Source organism: Rhinopithecus roxellana, unplaced genomic scaffold (assembly GCF_007565055.1).
Source record: "Rhinopithecus roxellana isolate Shanxi Qingling unplaced genomic scaffold, ASM756505v1 contig4410, whole genome shotgun sequence".
Taxonomy (NCBI): Eukaryota; Metazoa; Chordata; class Mammalia; order Primates; family Cercopithecidae; genus Rhinopithecus; species Rhinopithecus roxellana.
In genome coordinates, this window is record NW_022143258.1 from 2,501 (window position 1) to 23,607 (window position 21,107).

The 21,107-nt window shown below is 39.2% G+C and overlaps 1 protein-coding gene across 2 annotated transcripts in view; it reads right to left on the reverse strand.

Annotated features, from left to right (window-relative positions):
• LOC115896021 (3-hydroxy-3-methylglutaryl-coenzyme A reductase-like) overlaps positions 1-20,060 on the reverse strand; it is a 21,366-nt gene extending 1,306 nt beyond the window's left edge. The window contains exons 1-14 of one of the 2 annotated variants that reach the window (XM_030926500.1): positions 19,949-20,060; positions 13,787-13,974; positions 12,274-12,385; positions 11,907-11,994; positions 10,287-10,371; positions 8,627-8,732; positions 6,019-6,125; positions 5,792-5,908; positions 5,218-5,378; positions 4,852-5,099; positions 4,565-4,743; positions 1,101-1,295; positions 264-422; positions 1-112 (exon numbers count right to left, since the gene is read on the reverse strand). The exon at positions 1-112 is cut by the window's left edge and continues 46 nt beyond it. In XM_030926500.1, the coding sequence (XP_030782360.1) occupies positions 1-112; positions 264-422; positions 1,101-1,295; positions 4,565-4,743; positions 4,852-5,099; positions 5,218-5,378; positions 5,792-5,908; positions 6,019-6,125; positions 8,627-8,732; positions 10,287-10,371; positions 11,907-11,994; positions 12,274-12,385; positions 13,787-13,974; positions 19,949-19,985 (1,894 nt within the window). In that variant the 5' untranslated portion in view covers positions 19,986-20,060. Of the gene's footprint in view, positions 113-263; positions 423-1,100; positions 1,296-4,564; positions 4,744-4,851; positions 5,100-5,217; positions 5,379-5,791; positions 5,909-6,018; positions 6,126-8,626; positions 8,733-10,286; positions 10,372-11,906; positions 11,995-12,273; positions 12,386-13,786; positions 13,975-19,266; positions 19,400-19,948 lie in introns of those variants that run through there. The other variant, XM_030926501.1, reaches the window with a different exon arrangement.
• Between the last annotated feature and the right edge of the window lie 1,047 nt (positions 20,061-21,107).

Consider the following 21,107-nt stretch of genomic DNA (forward strand, 5'->3'; position numbering starts at 1 on the left):
ATGTTTCAAGCCAGGCTTTCACTTCTGCAGAGTCACAAGCACGTGGAAGACGCACAACTGGGCCACGAGTCATCCCATCTGCAAGGACTCGGCTGCTGGCACCTCCACCAAGCTACACAGTATATGTTAGAGAAGCAAGCACATGTTACCCAAAAATGCTCATGCTTGACCTAAAAGGTATCAACTAATTGTCCTTAAAACTCTTCTCATTGTCTTGCCCATGATGTATTTTAAAACTGGCAAATATATAAATGCCAACTTACATCTATTGCTCTGCAGCCTCTATTGGTGCTGGCCACAAGACAACCTTCTGTTGTTGCCATTGGAACCTGAAATTCTTTTCCATCCAAGCAAAGGGGTCCTGCTACTCCAACAGGGATGGGCATATATCCAATAACATTCTCACAACAAGCTCCCATCACCTACAAGGTAAAGTCAGGCACCAAATGAAAATCTATATAGTAAAATGCACAAAAACTCATCTCAACTTGTCATTAATAACTATCTTCAAACATAATCCTTTAGTATGTACGTATTCTTTTTTTTTTTTTTTTTGAGACGGAGTCTCGCTCTGTCGCCCAGGCTGGAGTGCAGTGGCCGGATCTCAGCTCACTGCAAGCTCCGCCTCCCGGGTTTACGCCATTCTCCTGCCTCAACCTCCCGAGTAGCTGGGACTACAGGCGCCCGCCACCTCGCCCAGCTAGTTTTTTGTATTTTTTAGTAGAGACGGGGTTTCACCGTGTTAGCCAGGATGGTCTCGATCTCCTGACCTCGTGATCCGCCCGTCTCGGCCTCCCAAAGTGCTGGGATTACAGGCTTGAGCCACCGCGCCCGGCCTGTATGTATTCTTTTTAAACAAAATTTTTAATTTACCTTTAAAAAGTGTTTAAAATACTAAAATCTTTGAGTAATGACTATAAAAACAGGAAAAATATTTTTAATTTCTATGACCTACATCATAAGCAGAATAAAAAATTAGGGTAAAATGATTTAAAAGGAAAATGTTTTATAAAACTATGTACATACATGAAACTAATCAAGAAAAGAAAAAAATTAAAAACATACAAAGCAAACTTCTCTTAATCAAGAAAACAACATACCAAGGAGTAATTATAATCCCTGTAAGGTAGGTACTGCAGAGAAGAAGGTTCTGAAAGCTTTTTGGAAAGTAACTGTCGGCGAATAGATACACCACGCTCATGAGTTTCCATCAGAGTTTCCAACTTGTAGGCTGGGATATGCTTAGCATTCACTAACTGGATGATCTCAGCATCACTAAGGAATTTTGCACCTTTCTAAAGAAATGGAGAAAAAAATGAAATTGGGGTTAGAGAGAGAGATGAAACAGAAGGCTTGAAGGACTGTATTTCATGTTATAAACCATTTAATATAAACAATGCTAAGTTAAAATAATGTAATTTTTAAATTAAATCACTGTAGTTTTTAAATAAAAGATACCTCCGGGGCCGGGCGCGGTGGCTCAAGCCTGTAATCCCAGCACTTTGGGAAGTCGAGACGGGCGGATCACGAGGTCAGGAGATCGAGACCATCCTGGCTAACACGGTGAAACCCCGTCTCTACTAAAAAATACAAAAAACTAGCCGGGCGAGGTGGCGGGGCGCCTGTAGTCCCAGCTACTCGGGAGGCTGAGGCAGGAGAATGGCGTAAACCCGGGAGGCGGAGCTTGCAGTGAGCTGAGATCCGGCCACTGCACTCCAGCCTGGGCGACAGAGTAAGACTCCATATCAAAAAAAAAAAAAAAAAAAAAAAAAAAAAAAAAGATACCTCCGCAAAATAACAATTCATTTTAATACAAAAATGCCAAACAAAAATAACATAAATACCATATCATTAGATTTTACAATACAAAGACAGGCTTGCGCTAATACACCATAAAAAGAAAAATAAATGTGAATTTAGCAAGGTTTCAAGTGTGTGTCAGATGTAACCGCTATTGTTTAAACTCTAGTAAACTTTCTATTTTTAATATCCTGAACAGGCAAGATATGCACATGGTTTAAAAACTAAATATTAAAAGAGATATAACAAAAAGTCTTCATCCCATCTCTGTCTACCATCTGCCCAGTTCTTTGCTACCTACACATAAATAGGTACCACTGTTTTATTGTGTATCCATCCAGAGATTTTTATGCATGATTATAAATACACACACACACACACACACACACATATATATATACACACACACACACACATACACACACGCACATATATGGGTATAAATTCACACAAGTGTTGGGCCAAAGGGTATGAACATTTATAATCTTATAAATGTTTATACTTTTTACAAATTTATTAATTTGAATTAACACTGTCCAATTGCCTTCTCACCACCAACGTAAGAAAAGACCTTTCCAGGTTGGGGGCAGTGGCTCATGCCTATAATCCCAGCACCTTGGGAGGCCAAGACGGGCAGATCACCTGAGGTCCAGAGTTCGAGACCAGCCTGACAAACATGGAGAAACCCCGTCTCTACTAAAAATAAAAAATTAGCCAGGCATGGTGGCGCATGCCTGTAACCCCATCTACTTGGGAGGCTGAGACAGGAGAATCAATTGAACCTGGGAGGCAGAGGTTGCGGTGAGCCAAGATCACGCCGTTGCACTCCAGCCTGGGCAACAACAGCAAAACTCCTTCTCAAAAGAAACAAACAACAACACAACAAAAAAAAAAAACCAGAAAAGACTTCTCCCGACAACCTCAATAGAGTATGTTATTAAACTTTGGGATTATTGCCAATCTGATGAGTGAAAATATCTCAAGTATAATTTTAATTTGCATTTCTCTTAGGATGAAGTTAATCACCTTCTCACATTTTTAAGAGCCATATGTACTTTTTTCCTGACAATAGACTGATTATATTATCTGCTTTTAAAAAATGAGATAAAAATTTAGTCTCATCAATTTGCAGGAGCTCTTTATATATTACAGATTAGCCCTTTAGCCTTTAAATATAAATTGCCAATATTTTCTCTTAGTTTATTAGCTGTCTCTTGACTCTGCTTGTGGTGGTGATATACAAACATATGCATACACACATATATACACACACATTCACAATCACCACTCTCCACAAAACTGGCACCAGTAATTCACTTTTGTGACTACTACCTGTGGGTTTATTCAAGGATCTCTGCAAACACTAATATTAGTCTAATTTTTCAAAAGAATAGTAAGATAAACATTAGCTGGTTTATGTATTGTCAGTGCAAATTCATTCATTCTCTTAAAGTTTACTGAGCACCTATGAAATCCAAAGCCTTCTCAAGACATGGACTTAGCCTTCTAAGAGCCTGATTTCTAATAATGGAGATATTCATCTAAATATGATATAAGCAACAAAGTACAACTGCCATTAAAATGCAGTCTCTATATAAAGGATGCTTCAGAAAAGAAAGGTTACTTCTGTTTGGCAGAATTGAGATAGATTTCATAGGTGCTAGCATTTGCCCTGAAGGTGTGAGCACCTGGAGATGGGGAGGCACGTCAGATGACAAAAACAATAGAAACCCAGAGTTGGGAACTGTGTTTAAAGAACAATGACTAAGTTCAGCTAAAAAGTATATGATTAAAGAATGTAGGCCGGGTGTGCAGTGGCTCATGCCTGTAATCCCAGCACTTTGGGAGGCCATGGCAGGCAGACCACTTGAGGCCAGGAGTTTGAGACCAGCCTGGCCAACATGGTGAAACCCCATGTCTGCTACAAATACAAAAACTAGCCAGACATGGTGGCACATGCCTGTAATCCCAGTTACTCGGGATCCCAGCTGATACACAAGAATCACTTGAACCTGGGAGGTGGAGGTTGCAGTGAGCCAAGATGGTGCCACTATACTCCAGCCTGGGTGACAGAGTGACACTCTGTCTCCCAAAATAATAATAATAATAAAATAAAATTTCATTTGTCAAGTATACCTCAATAAAACTGGTGAAAAATTACATTTTACCAATAAATGTATTAAAATATATTTAAAAGAAAGAATTAACCATATTAAGCAGACATGGATGGAACATGATTATATGCATGAAAGCATGAGTAGATTGATATGGTCATGTAGGTAGAAGACCCTGTTCAAATCTCAAAAACAAAAGCAAGCTTCCTCATGGGTATCAAGCTTACAAAATAAAACAAAAACTTTCTTCTATCTTTGAAACTTGTCTCTGTGTTAAACTCTTTCTAGGCCTCAACACACCTATGAGAATACAGCAGTCGCTCATCTCTATGATAAACAGTAATAAACTAGAAAGAGTTTGACTCTGGAGTCAGAAAATCTTGGACCCTGCTATGAGCTTTACCATTTCCTAGATGTACTACTCGGGGAAATTAAACATACTGGAGCCTCAACGTTCTCATCTAAAAAACAGATAATTCTACCTACCTCTCAAGATTGTGGGAAATAAAGAAAGAAGATAGTATCTGTTAGTTATGTTACATGGTGCCCAGAACTTAGCTGTAGTGTTCAGCAGATACTAGATTTTTCTTCCTTGAAAAAGCTCCTTTGTAATGAAAAATGCCACGTTGGAGTTTATGTATCGTCCTCACCTCTGCATTCCCAAGTATCTGTAGACATTCTTCGTTAGGCCGAGGTTCCCCGGGAAGTTCAATTTCAGGTTCCTGTGTCACCAGTACTGATGAAGTATCAAGTAAGGAGGAGTTACCAACTACAAATGTAGCTTTGTTTGGGGTATCTGTTTCAGCCACCAAGGGTTTTATAACCTCAACTGTTCAAGAGATCAAAAGAAATCTCACAACACGGCACATAATTTTGAAAACAGACTACTTTTTGAAGAAGCAATGAAGGACTGAAAGTGAAGAGAATAACAAGTTACCTTTTCTTTCTCGGTTTACCCCTGTCTCTTCCTCTATTGAATCACATTTCTGGTTATTTCTGACCAGCACAGGTTCACGTCTACAACAGTTGTCTGGGACTTTCTTTTGTGTCACTACAGGAGATGTGATAGGGTTTTTTAACGAGAGTGTAGATTCTGTCTCTGCTTGTTCAAAGAAGATGTACTTGACAGCCAGAAGGAGAGCTAAACTTAGGGTAATAACTTGTTCAATATCCATGCTGATCATTCTAAATAAAATAAAGCAAATTAAAATATTATTCAGAAACGTAAAGGATACAATCTAAACTTGTATTAGCATAGAGTACTATGATTAATATATCACAAAGTAGATTTCAGTTAACTTACTTAGAGAGATAAAATTGCCAGAGGGAAACACTTGGTTCAATTCTCTTAGACACATTTTCATCCAGTCCTAAAGAAACCTTAGAAGTATCTGCTGTACTGTTTTGAGGAGAAGGATCAGCTATCCAGCGACTGTGAGCATGAACAAGAACCAAGCCTAGAGACTGAAATAAAATTTTAAAAATAATGTGTCCTCTGCATATCAACAGAACTTAAATGTCTTATCCCTAGCAAACAGACAACCAGCCATTATCTCTCATAGCTTCCTCTTACCATGAAAAAAAAAGCCCCAAGTTTGCTATGCAACTAAATAAAGTAGTGACCCCCCTGAACTACTGAAAACATCCCAAAGAACAGGCTTTCAAAGGGAGATAAGGTGGAGGAACTTAAAAAGTTTGTTTAGGAGAGAGGGGCTAATAAAGACCAGGAGCCTCAAAGAAATGAACACATTAAGAAAAAAAGGAAGAAGGGGGTGCAATATCATTGAATGGGCCAAAAATTGTAGAAAATAATAAATCTTAAAAAGAATGAGATTGGAAGTGAGGATACTAAAAGGAGAAGAAAACTATGTCATTACCATAATCATCTTGACCCTCTGAGTTACAGGGTTTGGCTTATTTTCTTCTTCTTCTAAAACTCGGGCAAAATGGCTGAGCTGCCAAATTGGACGACCCTCGCGGCTTTCCCGAGAAAGCTACAAATTAAGTCAGTGTGACATTAGAAGGTATTGATTCTGTTCAGGTAAACTGATGTAAGCAGAAATACTACTCTTCTACTAGTGCCATATGTAAGAACTGGTCTTACCTCTAATACCAAGGACACACAAGCTGGGAAGAAAGTCATGAACACGAAGTAGTTGGCAAGAACTGACATGCAGCCAAAGCAGCACATAATTTCAAGCTGACGAACCCCTGGTTAGAGAAAAATTAAAGATATAACTAGTTAAGTGTATGTATTTTTGATGCTGCATGTATCACAAGGATATATTTGCCTTCCTGCAGGTAGACAAATACATGAAAACATCAATACATTAAGCTCCTTGCCATTTACTGGAAATAGAATTAGCAACTCAGAGGTGATGCCAAGCCTTAGGGGACAGCAGGAATAAGTACAGAACTCTAAGTCCCTCAAGGGCAAAGCTCTTGCCTTCTCCCATGTCCCCAGTATCATAATGCCAGGCAGAATGGTAGTGTTTAATACACAACATAAACATATGTGTTTCCAATTCCTTTTTGTCAAGCAGTAGTGCCTTGTTATGAAATAAGGAGAGCGCAGGCTACTCTAATGGAGCAAAACCCCAGTTACACTATTGATCTAATCCCACTTGTTAGGAGAAAAGCAATTTGCCAATTAACCAAGGATTTTTTATATAAGTGGAATATCCTGCCAGTTATGCCAGTCCTGATATAAGATCAAAATAATTATTTTTTGTGTACCAACAAACTCTAATTTCAATATAACCTCTATGATGGCTACTGAAGTTCTTATAATTTTGGTTATTTCATTGATCTGTTTGGAAAATGATATAATACAAAATGGCAACTCAAGATTAAAAATTAACAAACATATTCCACTACAAAATGCTTAAGGTATCATTTGGTAATCTCAAATAGAAAACAACCAAATTATAGAGGCTATAAGAGACCTTAGATTACCACCAAATCTTTCTCTCTCACTTTACAAATAAACTTGAGCATAATATAAAACATATTTCTGATGTCAAACATAACAATGCTTTGAAACATAAATTTAAATTGTCCTATAAAAACTGCTCACAAAAACTCAAAGTTGTATTTTATTTCCTAAATTTTAAGATATCATTTGACTGACTAGAACAAGCATATATTGTATTTTTTTAAATTCCACAATTACCCTCAAATGTGGAAATTCAAGAGGCTACACAATCACAATAACAAAAGCATTATAAATCAAACTACATTTTAAATGGTAACTGAATATCTTTACAAACTTGAGGCCATCAAAACCATACTTGACCAATGCTTTCATGACTTGACTATCTACTATTTCTCTCTGCACAATATTCACTCATCTTGTTGCCATATGCTCTCCAGGCATTCTTCCTTACTGTGTCCCCAGATAAGTCTCTCTATACACAAAGAAACAGCACCAATCCACATGTATCCAAGAAGCTAAGACTTTCTACTTTTTGTACGGGCTTTTTCAAAGGGTTACTTCCAAGTTACTATGTGTTAAATCTGTCCTTTTCTACCCTAACCCAAATCTCTAATTACACCATTTCTGTATAGCTGTAAATGTCTCACTGCCTTCTCCAACCACAAATCTAATCACTTCCTTTGTCTACTTCTCTGACCATATCATGACAAAACTCATCGCCCAACTGCTTTTCACATCATTATTATTTCAATAAATAACCCCATGGTTTCATGGCCCAACTATTACTTCCTGGCAAATTCTCTCCTCACATATTCTTTTGCTTGAATAAAATCATACAAGTACATTTTCACCTTATCAACACTTTTTCTTGAGTGTAGTGGTGGTTACATGACTATGTCATTATCAAAACTCATAAAATTGTACTCCCAAAAGTAAATTTTAAGGTAAGTAAATTTTTAAAATTAAAAAATATTTTATCTGCTAAATAAAATCTTTGTTGAATAAAAGAAGAAATAACTAAATAATAATTTACTCTCAGAAAGTTAGAAGCAATATTACATTTTTAAAATACTATCCACTGAAAAGGCCTAAACTAACGACAATAATTTACACCCTTAAAAGTTAGATAATTTACTTCTGAAAGAATGAGGCATCTCATTGAGGGCTCTAAGGTACCAGGAAATACACAGTAGTTAACTAAGTATGGTCTTTATGAGAAAGCCATAAAATATAGTCCTAATGATTAGGAGACCTTCACACAGCATAATATATTTCTTCTGGCAAATTTCCATGCCAGGCTGTAATTTTTATTCTACATAATGAAGTCCTATGTTTGATATTAATATCTAATTCTCTACTATCCAAATTAAGAATGAAGAAACGTGTTGAAGCTAATGCTGGGTGCTTGTTGAGATGTACTGCTTACTATTGGATTAAATATTTCCAATCACCTTATTAGGTGAATCTTACTCAGATCTGTCCAATTCCTGACTCTTTTCTCCATACAGATAATTAAAACACAAAAAACCAAGTCACCACTTGAGTCTAAGTAATAGCAGGGCCTAGAAGGTGTCTTGCAGACCAACCTTGGAACGTAATGTTGGTTAAAAAACCAAACAAAAGAAAGCAAATGAACAAAAATATCACAAATATAATAAAAAATTTTAAGAGTAATTTAAAAGTCAGAATTTAACAATAAATAATACAAATCCAAGATGTTCTTTTTCCTCTTTAGTGACATACCTATTTTAAAATATGGCAAAAATTGCCTACAAACCTGACATGGTACCAACTCCAATCACAAGACATTCAACAAGAGCATCGAGGGTAAACGTTGGACCTAAAATTGCCATTCCACGAGCAATATTTTCCCTTACTTCATCCTAAAACAGATCAAACATATCAATGAGGGCAAGGGACAAAATAACTTTTCTAAATGTTAGAGCATCCTATGGCTCATATTAATATCAAATTACTATTCAAAGAGTAAAATATACAATATGATAAAACTAACAGGTATTCAAGATAGAAAGTATAATGGTAATATGACGGATTTAAAAATGAATTTTTTTTTTTCTGTTTTGAAATGGAGTCTCACTTTGTTTCCCAGGCTGGAGTGCAACGTGCAATGGCTCGATCTTGGTTCACTGCAACCTCCGCCTCGTGGGTCCAAGCGATTCTCCTGCCTCAGCCTCCCGAGTAGCTGGGATTACAGGCACCCACCACCATGCCCAGCTCATTTTTGTATTTTTAGTAGAGACAGGGTTTCACCACATTGACCAGGCTGATCTCGAACTCCTGACCTCAGGTGATCTGCCTGCCTCAGCCTCCCGAAGTGCTGGGATTACAGGGGTGAGCCACTGCGCCCAGCCAAATTTTTAAAAAAGAACGTATAGTGCCCTGATTCCCTTTCCACTGAATAAGATATTTCTTAGGAATATTCCTTTGAGGTCGTGCATTAACTCTGTCATTTAAATCCCACATAATTAAATCCTACAACATTCTATATTTTTGCCTACCATGGCAGAAGCTTAGTTGCAAATTTTTTATGAGATCATATTAGTATTAATAAAACCAAACTCATTTCCTTGTTAACATGTTCAAATGATCATACACATTATCAATAAATAATCAGGGCAGAATTGCGTACTATTTTATACTCAAGATGCTCTGATATAATATTGTTAAAAAGGTTAGGTTCTTCAAAGTGACTAATGAACATTAAGAAGAAACTTAAAATAGGAAATAACGCCAGTGTTAATTTAAGGGATTTAAAAATAAGTCTGACCAGGCACGGTGGCTCACATCTGTAATCCCAGCACTTCGGGAGGCCGAGGTGGGTGGATCACTTGAGGTCAGGAATTAAAGACCAGCCCGGCCAACATGGCAAAACTCCGTCTCTACTAAAAACACAAAAATTAGCCGGGGATGGTGGTGCACACCTGTAATCCCAGCTACTCGGGTGGCTGAGGCAGAAGAATCCCTTGAAGCCAGGAGGAGAAGGTTGCAGTGAGCCAAGATCTCGCCACTGCACTCCAGCCTGGGCGACAGAGTGAGACTACATCTCAAATCAATCAATCAATCAACCAACCCTGGGGTTCTCGTCCATTAGATCCTGTTCTGCTCTCTGATGTGTTTCACTAGGAAAACACTCTTATTTACCCAAAAATTTTTACCATAATTTCTGAAAACTTTCAAAAAGAAAAATGGAGGCAATTCCAAATTCCAGTAGCTACAGAATCATAATTGAGTTGTTAGATAGAGGGGACTGTTCCTGGGGCACTTATGGAGACCCGTCTTGGGACTTGAGAATTAAACTTAAAACTCTGTGCAATTCTTAAATCTTGAACTATGAAGAAACTCTATTAATCCTTCCTATTAATGTAAACTGAAAAAAGGAATACTATTCACATTCCTATCTTATAAATAATACTTACCTGTGAGTTGGAACTGAGGGCAAACTTTGCTAATGCACTTGCTCTGGAAAGGTCAATCAGAAGGAGAAAAAAAGGCAAAGCTTCACTGGAAAAGAACAAAATCATCAGATAAATTTAATGAGAAAAAGTATGATTTAAAAAAAATTCTTCTTAGAACAAAAACTTTCCCCCTCTATATTGTATGATCCTGTAGTATGTGTACCTTTCTGCAGACAAAAAGGTATACCCTATATTTCTTCGGCATCCTCAAAGCTAAACATAACAGTTGCTCAAAATATTTGTTAAAAATATTTTTAATGTTAAAATTTAAGTATATTTACATTTAAACACCTTTTGATAATTTTGTATCAAAAGATCATCCTTGGTAAAAAGTACCTCCTTGGATTACCATTAGGGAAAAAAGTGGAATATATAAAAATTTTCATTAATCACTACCTGTGGAAGGATAAACTAAACAAACTCTCTGGAAACTAAATTGGCAATGATAGCACTAAAAAGCTCTTAAAAAAAAAAAAGTAAAACCACTGTCTTGGCCGGGCGCGGTGGCTCAAGCCTGAAATCCCAGCACTTTGGGAGGCCGAGACGGGCGGATCATGAGGTCAGGAGATCGAGACCATCCTGGCTAATACGGTGAAACCCCGTCTCTACTAAAAATACAAAAAACTAGGCGGGCGACGAGGCGGGCGCCTGTAGTCCCAGCTACTCGGGAGGCTGAGACAGGAGAATGGCGTGAACCCGGGAGGCGGAGCTTGCAGTGAGCTGAGAGCCGGCCACTGCACTCCAGCCTGGGCGGCAGAGCAAGACTCCGTCTCAAAAAAAAAAAAAAAAAAAAAAAAAAAACCACTGTCTCACTCCTAGGAATGTATCTGAAGAAAATGATTATGAATATGAACAAAATGTAGTTACAAAAACATTCATCACAGAGTTGTTATTAATGAAAAAATTAAATAACCTAACAGTCCAACATTAGATGATTAATAAACTACAAGATGTTTAGACAGAAGAGAATACATACAGCCGTTACAAACAATTTAGTTTAACATTAAGGACATGGAGGCCGGGCACAATGGCTCACGTCCATAATCCTAGCACTTTGGGAGGCCAAGGCAGACAGATCACTTGAGGTCAGGAGTTGGAGACCAGCCTGACCAACATGGCGAAAAACAGTCTCTACTAAAAATACAAAAATTAGATGGGCATGGTGGCAGGTGCCTGTAATCCCAGCTACTCAGGAGGCTGAGGCAGGAGAACTGCTTGAACCCAGGAGGTGGAGGTTGCAGTGAGCGAGGATCGTGCCATTACACTCCAGACTGGGTGACAAGAGCAAAACTCCGTCTCAAAAAAAAAGGGACAGGGAAAGATGTTGATAAACTATTATTATGCATAAAGAAATTATAAAACAATATATATGATGTCAGATATTTTCTTTAAGTATAAAAACAGTAGAAAAGGATATATGCCAAAATGTTACTAGTTATGAAAATTAGCTAATAGTAAAATTATACAAAAAAATTCCCCCTTATTTTCTTAACTTTTGAAAATGTGCCTTTGCAGCATGGAGAAGAAAAGTTTTTAAAAATGTATGTTGACAGAAAGTATATTTAGGTTTTAAATACTTACTTCAAGCCTGTCAATTCTTTGTCTAAGAAGTGAATGACAACTGTACTGAATACAAAGCTTGAGAAAATTGTGAAGAGGCCAGCAATACCTAAATGACAAAAATTCAATACTGAAAAACCTTTATCCTTTACTACACAAATAATAACAGTCTCAAACAGTATTCTGAGATAATACTAGTTTTCTCCAAATTATTAAGGTCTCAAATTTCAGAATGTCTAATTGCCAATAATAAGGAAACTATTAAATGCATGCAGCACACTTTCAGCAACACACATATTTCCAAATACATGATTTGAATGAACAGGTTTATTTCTACAGCACATCAAAAATTTAATGACACCAGAAGTTAAACATGTAAAACTATTACCCAAAATATATTTTGATCCAAGTTGACGTAAATTCTGGAACTGGAAGTAAATATACAGGATTGCTATGCATCGTGTTATTGTCAGAATTATAATGTCACTGCTCAAAACATCCTAATAGGAGAGAAAGAAAAGGAAATTCCAATAGCTCTGACTTTTAAAATAAGAAATCAAAACTAATAATTTTTATTTTGCATGTGCAATTCATTTATATATTGTCATGAGAACATAAATGTAAGCACACTATAAGTCCAATAAAAATATCAAACATGCATACCAAAAATTAAATCCAACTTTTAATCAAACCACTGTGGTAAGCCAATACATCACTGCAATTTTTTTTTTGAGACAGGGTTACATGCTGTTACCCAGGCTGGAGTACAGTGCTGCAATCACAGCTCACTGCAGCCTCAACCTCCCAGGTTCAAGGGATCCTCCTGCCATGGCCTCCAAAGTAGCAGGACTACAGGTGCATGCTACTACATCCAGATAATTTTTTAAGTTTTTTGTTTTTGTTTTTGAGATGGAGTCTTGCTCTGTTGCCCAGGCTGGAGTGCAGTGGTGCGATCTTGGCTTACTGCAAGCTCCGCCTCCCTGGTTCACGCCATTCTCCTGCCTCAGCCTCTTGAGTAGCTGGGATTACAGGCGCCCGCCACCATGTACGGCTAACTTTTTGTATTTTTTAGTAGCGACATGGGTTTCACCGTGTTAGCCAGGATGGTCTTGATCTCCTGACCTCGTGATCCACCTGCCTTGGCCTCCCAAAGTGCTGGGATTACAGGTGTGAGCCACCGCGCCCAGCCTTTAATTTTTTTAAAGACTGGGTCTTACTATATTGCCCGGGTTGCCCAGGCTGGTCTTGAACTCCTGGGCTCAAACAATTCTCCTGCTTTGGCCGCCAAAAGTGTTGGGATTACAGGCATGAGTCACTACACCTGGCCCACACTCATTTTTGACTATTAGTTACTTATAAAAGATGTATTTCTCAAATAAAGTCAATTACACTCATTTGTGAAGAGAAAGCAAAATATTGTATTTCCAGTGCATTCCATATAAACAGAAATTTGAGGTAAGTTCCTACATACTAAAGATTCTACTCGGCCGAGCGCAGTGGCTCACGCCTGTAATCCCAGCACTTTGGGAGGCCAAGGCGGGTGGATCATGAGGTCAGGAGATCGAGACCATCCTGGCTAACACAGTGAAACCTCGTCTCTATTAAAAATACAAAAAATTAGCCGGGTGTGGTGGCAGGCGCCTGTAATCCCAGCTACTCGGGAGGCTGAGGCAGGAGAATGGCGTGAACCCAGGAGGCGGAGCTTGCAGTGAGCCCAGATCGTGCCACTGAACTCCAGCCTGGGCGACAGAGGGAGACACCCTCTCAAAAAAAAAAAAAAAAAAAAAAAAGGTTTTACTCATAACTTTTAAAAATTATGTGGTCCCATATAAGGGCTTAAGGGCTCTTTAGAAATTGAAAATGTAATTTACTTTAGTCAATATCAAATTAACTTCACTAACCTCTTCAAACTTTGGACATTCATAATTCCAACCACAGATCTTACTGTTACCAGTAAACATGTTCATGGACATCATGCAGATGGTCAGTGTCACTGTCCCCACTATGACTTCCCAGGGATGGGAGGCCACAAAGAGGCCATGCATTCGAAAAAGTCTTGACAACATTGTAGATACAGAATCCGTGGATCCTGGAAGGAATATCAAGTGTGAACACTTAGTATACAGCTCATTGTATTTTTAGGAAAAGATTTTAAGGAAAAGTGTGCTATACAGCTCACTGTAGTTTTAGGAAAAGATTTTAAGGAAAAGTATGCTATAAACCCTGCTTTGTATGCACAGTGTCCTATACATATGACTATTTGATACTATTCTTTATAATTCTGGAAAATAATTATAAAATTAAGAGAACTATGTTATACTTCTTCACTCAAACAATAAATCCTTTACTACTCACTGGCAACCAACTTTAAAGCAGCCATTTCTTAAAATTTGTATGAATTCAAACATTTAAGATCAAACCAGGTAAGTAGCTCAACCTTATTACCTGAGCCTTGCAAGTAGAAGAGCAATCAAGCAGAAAACACAAGTGAGAAACAGCTATTCACATTTTCTAATTACCTAGATATGAAATGCATGTTAAGTATCTTCTTGATCATCTACATTCTGATTACACAAAGGTAAACACCAAAGAATCTACTTGTTGAGTGTCCTGCTATAAATCATGTTAGTTTATAAGATCCTCAAGGGCAGGGACCTCTTGTACTTTTTCATTCCATAAAACATGGCAGAATGTCACTAGCAAAAGGATGTTTAATAAAACCTTCCTAACATTGCTGTCAACAGAAAAAAAGTCTTTTCTGATAGATGTTTCTACATTAATAAAACAGGGTAAGAATTTTGCTGTGGTGGCTGCTTTTCTTCTAGCAGAATCATCAACAATAGTGCTAGAAGACCAGTAGAAAAGCATTAGACGTGAAAAGCTCCCAACTTTCACAACTAATGAAAAGCTAGAACAGTAGAAGAGGATGACTGGCTGAAGTATCTGTATATAGCATTCAAAAAATTCCCAATAGAACATATACAAGATTTTCATCTAGTGACTACCATGACTAAATTTCCTGTTTGCTAAATAGTAATTCTGATATTCTGATTTTGAAAAAATCTTGTATTACCATTGGTCTCCACAAATAAACCTGCAAGTCTTACTTCTTTCACTAAAATTAATGCCTGTGATAAAGCATATTAGTAACCTGCAAAAATCAACCAAAAAGACTTAAAAAGTAAGCTCATTAACTGCCACTCTAGCAAGAATTCAAATGAATCTCACATTTAGTAATAACTAAGAAAGTGATTCATCTGTTGAAGACAGACTATAAAAAGGCAATCAAGTAAGTGAAACAAAGCACTTATCTATTTATAAAGGGTTAGGGGAAAGACAGAAAAAAAAGAAGAGTAGCTTTAAGGAACCAAAGCAAATATCAAGTGTCATCTCTCACTGCATCACTCCATGTTCTCTACATTTCAGACATACTACACCACTAGCTGAATAGTTTTCAAACCGTTGATCCACAACAACTGGATCAATTAGATCATGACATCAATTTCATCAATAAGAACAAACATTTTTTTTTTTTTTTTTTGAGACGGAGTCCCGCTCTGTCCACCAGGCTGGAGTGCAGTGGCGCGATCTCGGCTCACTGCAAGCTCCGCCTCCTGGGTTCAAGCCATTCTCCTGCCTCAGCCTCCCGGGTAGCTGGGACTACAGGCGCCTGCCACCGCGCCCGGCTAATCTTTTGTATTTTTAGTAGAGACGGGGTTTCACCGTGGTCTCGATCTCCTGATCTTGTGATCCGCCCGCCTCGGCCTCCCAAAGTGCTGGGATTACAGGCGTGAGCCACCGCGCCCAGCCAGAACAAACATTTTTAAATAAAATTAAATAGAAAACAATATTATAAAAAATAGCTGTTGGGTAAGCCAGGTAGTATGGGTAGGTATTATTTCTTAAAACTAGGTTTCAAGAAACTATACATACGTAAGTGTGTGTCTGGCTTTTAAATTAACATGTATTTCCTACTGTGGGTCACAGTTTTTAAAAGCTGTAGGTACCTAAAGGAATATAAATGTGGCGTGTACCTGCCTGTGTTTACTCATGCTTTTTCAACCTTCCACCCTGAGTCTGATTCATCAATTTACCCTCCAGCACCTTGCACTCACACATAGCATTGCTCAACAAATGCTGGCTTAAATTCTTAAACTATAGTAGCATGTGTTTTATGACACATCTTGAAACAGACCTAAAGATGACTTTTTTTAAAGGCACCTAGATATGGATGTAACCCATGCCCTCTAGTTTAAGGCTAAATGTAGAGCATTCAGGGAACATATTAATGGGGTATGGGAAGGAGAAACATTTTACATACAGGTTGAGTATCCCTTATTCAAAATGCTTGGGACGAGAAGCGTTTCAGATTTGGGATGTTTTCGAATTTTGTAATATCTGCATTACATTTACTAGCTTAGCACCCCTAATCCAAAATCCAAAATCCAAATTCCAAAGGCTGCAATGAGCATTTCCTTTGAATGTCAGGTTGGTGCTCAAGAAATTTCAGATTTTGGAGCATTTCAGATTTCAGATCTTCAGATTAGAGACAGTCAACTTGGAACTATCCTGGAAAATGTACAACAGCAACAAAATACTTTCTATTAAATTAGCAGGTACTTGGACTTAAAATATTGGAAATCTTTAATCAAATCTTAGATAAGAACCCTACTTAATTATAACCAAAAGACTCACTAAAAGTAAAAGGCTAGATTTTCATGATGGTATTCTATCACACAATTTCTTTCTTACATTTAAAACACAACTCTACCAATTGTTCTACAGGATCAACTAGCATCGAAGTTCCAGAAAGTAAATTAACTATGTGTTTCAAAATTAGGTCAAAATTATTTCTAACCCTCTTTCCCTGCAAAAAAACACTTCAGCTCAGATTTTTCCTCATTATGTCAATCAGATTCATTATTATTAAAAAGTTAATTCATTTGAATTAAAATCTTAGCTGCAACCCTGTAGGAACACTAACTTGTGAACAAATTGGTTTAACATCATAAACCCATAATTATACATTAGACACATTATGTATTCCCTCAAAAGATTTTATGGTGGCATTGTAATTCTGGGACTTTTTTCCTAGGTGTAAAGTCATCTTTGCATATTCAAGGAAAAAATTACACATGACCCTGTCAGCCATCCCTAAACACAGAAAACCCCACCTATTTGGAAACAAACTGAGCAATCTTATAAGGGTGTGTCAAAAGCAACCATAATTATAAACAATCTCATTTCTCATGAACATCCTCCCCATTGCCCTGTGATTATGCAAAGCATTTACATGCCATAGAATCCAATCTTCCACCTTCATCAGCAGTTGCAAATGGAACAAGCAGGCTACAGGATAGCTCCTGCAATTGAGTTGACAGTATTTATGCAACACTGCAATAAAAATTAATTTCACTTAAATAAACAAACAAATAGGCAAGGTATGCCTTACTTATTCAGACTAAAAGTATGCTGCAAACGTTTTACAGATCTTTAAAAGAATGGATAATGCTTAAATGTCAATCCAATCTGCTACAGAAACCACCCTACCACGACCAACTGCAGAAAAGGATGTTTCGGCATCCTACTTCCTCCTACTCAGCACTCCGCCTGCATTGACATTCCAGTATTTGATTATATACTATCTTATAGTGTTCTCAAATTAATTAAATGTGTACATTTTGTCTCTTTGAAGGCAAGAACTGCGTCTTATATGGCAGTCATTTTCAATCCCAACAGGATCTAGCATTCTGCTGTTCAAGCTGGTATTCCAGAAAGAAAGAAAAAAAAAAAAAAAATCTTGCACTGGCAATCGGGAAACCTGGATTCTATACCCAATTAGCTCACATTCTATTACATGCTGTTTTTAAGTCATATCTCTTCTCTTCATTCACTTACGAAGCTAGAGCTCCAAAGTTCTCTGACAAAGGTAAGTATTAAATGGAATCATACGAAACTGCTATTTTTGTAGGTTAGCTGAATTTTAAATACTGGCAATTTCACATGGGTCAACCTAAGTAGACCACGTGATTCCATAATGTGGCTATCTATGGTCTAGAAACTAGACCATAAAGGAATAATACAAAGAGTGTGTGGATGCTAGGCATACTCACAGACTTATCTTGAAATGTTTATCCCAAACACCTGACAATTTTCATGTAATGCTGTAACCTATGTGCAATTTTGTTTAACCTTCATGTTACTAATTCCCATTTGTCTTGACCACCAAGTTTATCATAAGTTCTGGAAGAACACCACAAACAAAGCAGGCCTGCAAAATCCAGTCTATGCCCAAAGTACTGTCCAGGCCTTGCTAGATTATCTCTAAATTGCAAAATGCCTTTCATTGCATGGAGACGAAAATAAATTCATAAGTAAACAAAAAGTACATTCTCTACCTTGTGGGACGCCGAAATCATGCACATTTAGTATAGCCCAGAAATAAATGTTTCCTACGACTCTGCAGGACCATGTCTAAGAAGGCATATCCTCAAATCCTGAAATATTTCAAACGACTACTTAAGAATGGAGTACATCGACCTCCTCCTACTGCAGAAATTAACTCTTCTATATTTCTTTCTACAAGGTACATTTTTCCTAAAACAACATCAGCACCAAAGAGACTACGCCCCTTATCAAAAAAAAAAAAAAAGAAGAATCTTTTGAGTCCTTGTGCGAATCCCCACGTTGGGTTTCCGCATCCTCTCAAGCCGTCTCCTGTAAATAACCGGACACATCTACACCAATCCACGGTTCTTTATGGCTCTAAGTTAGTCAGCAGCATTTACAGAGATCTTTCCCGTCACGTAAAAGAAAGGCGCGAACGAACAGCAGCTCCTGGGCGTGAATGCCCGGATCCAGCAGCCGCGCTTCTCCCGTCTGCCCTGCGAGCTGACAACCCAGAAGCCCCACAGACCCCTAGTATTTCTCGAATCCAGGGGTCTCCGAGGTCACCCTGCCTGACACCCTTTCCGCCCCGATTATCGCGACCATGCAGCCAGCACTGCTTACTCTGAACAGGGCCGATGAACGCGGCTACGCCCCGCGGGTCCACAGATGATGACCGCAGTCACCAAGAGGCCAGACCGCCGCCCGCCTCTCAAGCCCAGTTCGGGACCCTGGGTTCCTCCGACACTGGTGCCGGTCGCCGCTCGGCCTGCCGGGCCTCAAGGACATTCCTTGCAGTCCCCGCGGGTCCGGGCCGCCACACCACAAAGTGCAACCGCAGCACCCTCCAGGTCCGCAGGAGCTGCCGGCAGCCACTTCCCAGGGCCGAGGGAAGCTCCAGAATTGCCACCAAAATAGCCCAAACCCCACTCCCACTCATCTCGCCCAGCTCCCCGCCGCCCCGGCCCCGCTTCTTGGCCACCACCCGCCTCACCTCCAGATCTCACTAGAGGCCACCGAACCCCGGCACCGGTGCTCCGCCCGTCTCCAGTCAACGGAGACACGGAGCGGAAGGAACCCTAGCCTTACGCACGCGTGGAGCCGGACGAGCCTTCGACCAATAAAAGAGGATCGTTCGATTGTCTAGCCAATCGCCTGGGGGCTGCTCGGCCTGACGGCGCTACGTCACGAACGGTCGCCTTAACAACCGCCCACAGCTCTCTGCAGGGCCAAGAACAGGCACCGCACCATCTCTCACCACGGCTCGGCCAACCAATAGCCGTTCGAGTCCCAGCAGTAGGGCCTGCCTATTGGCCCTAGAGCCGTGGGGGCGCAAGCATGGCAGCTGCCTAGGCGAAGGCGATAGGGGACCTGGCGGGTGGAGTGTCCCACAGCCCCAGGGCCTGACCCGTGGTCATCCTGACTGTGAGAGTACAGTGGGAGGCAGTTATAGGAAGCAGAATTGGAGCGTGAGGGAAAACGCAGGGTCAGGTCGATGACTGAAAGCTCAGTTACTAGCGCGGGAGAGATGGAGAGAAGTGGAGGCGGCCATGAAAAAAAGAGGAGTATAAAAAAGGGAAGGTGGCAGCGACGAGCACCTCAAACCTATAACTGGCCGGTAGCCTAAACCAGCGGTTTCCCGAGATTTACCCGTTAGTGTAAATGGCTCCGGTTACCTGCATCTCTCTGTCTTGTGTGGGACATCCATTTCATGCTGGATTCTCTCTGAAATGTGCCTCTCCTGCGTCTTCTCTGCGTTCCTTCTGCTCCCCACCTGGTGCAGGGCTTTATTATCTCTTACTTAAAACAGTGCAATAGCCTCTCCAAACTGGTCTTCCCAGTCTTAGACACATGCACTTTCCAATCTCTCCTGCACAACTCCCACACGCAGCATGTGGCATACTACTTCCTATTATGCCATAGACCCAAATCAGCGTTTCTCACTGTCTACTGGATTAAAGAAAGAACCTGTCACCACTAATATGGCCCCATCATACATTTCTGACGTATCTGTACTTTCCTGTGTGAACCTTACAGTTCAACCAGGAGTAACTGGCCCTTTTTCAGTCACACTCAGTACCTTTTTACCTTCCTGCTTATGTTCTCTTTGTTTACCTTGGATATGCCTACCCATTTAAACTGTTGAGATCCTAAATATCCCTTAAGGGCTTTTTCATATACCACCTCCTTTTCTAATTCCCTCAAACACATCATCCCTGCCGACCTTGAAAACCCATAAAATTTCCGTAATATTTTTTGACTTGCCTTACTATCGTATGTGGAAATTTATTAAGGGCAGGAATTGTATTTCACTCAATTTTTAAAGCCCATATTTTGAAACACAGTACCAGGAAAACACTAAACACTCCCTAGTTTTAATAAATGATTATAGATTCTTATAATCCTTATATAATAGGTATTATTCCCATTTTACAAAACAGTAAAAATTAAAGTTTGTCAAGCAACTTGCTGTAGATCACATAATGAGTAAAACTGGAATTTGAACCCAGATCTAATGCTTAAGCTGGTTCTACTGTTCCCCACTGCTTCCGTGTAAGACCTTCATTCATATCTCTTTACCAAATGTTGTGCCTTTGAAATGCTCATTATGTGGATTACACTGTGGTTGGCATGGGAGATATAGTGACAAACATGACAGGTATGGTGCCTGCCTTTATGAACCTTGCACAGTAAAGAGAACAGGTGAACTACCCGAAGACTGCAGTGTTTTCTTAGCAGCCTTGTCAAAAGAGAGAGAGAGAGAGAAAAGTATATAAGTACCAAGAGCCTAGAAGCTGTCATATTTTTAATGCCGCTGCAAGTCTCAAGGGCCAA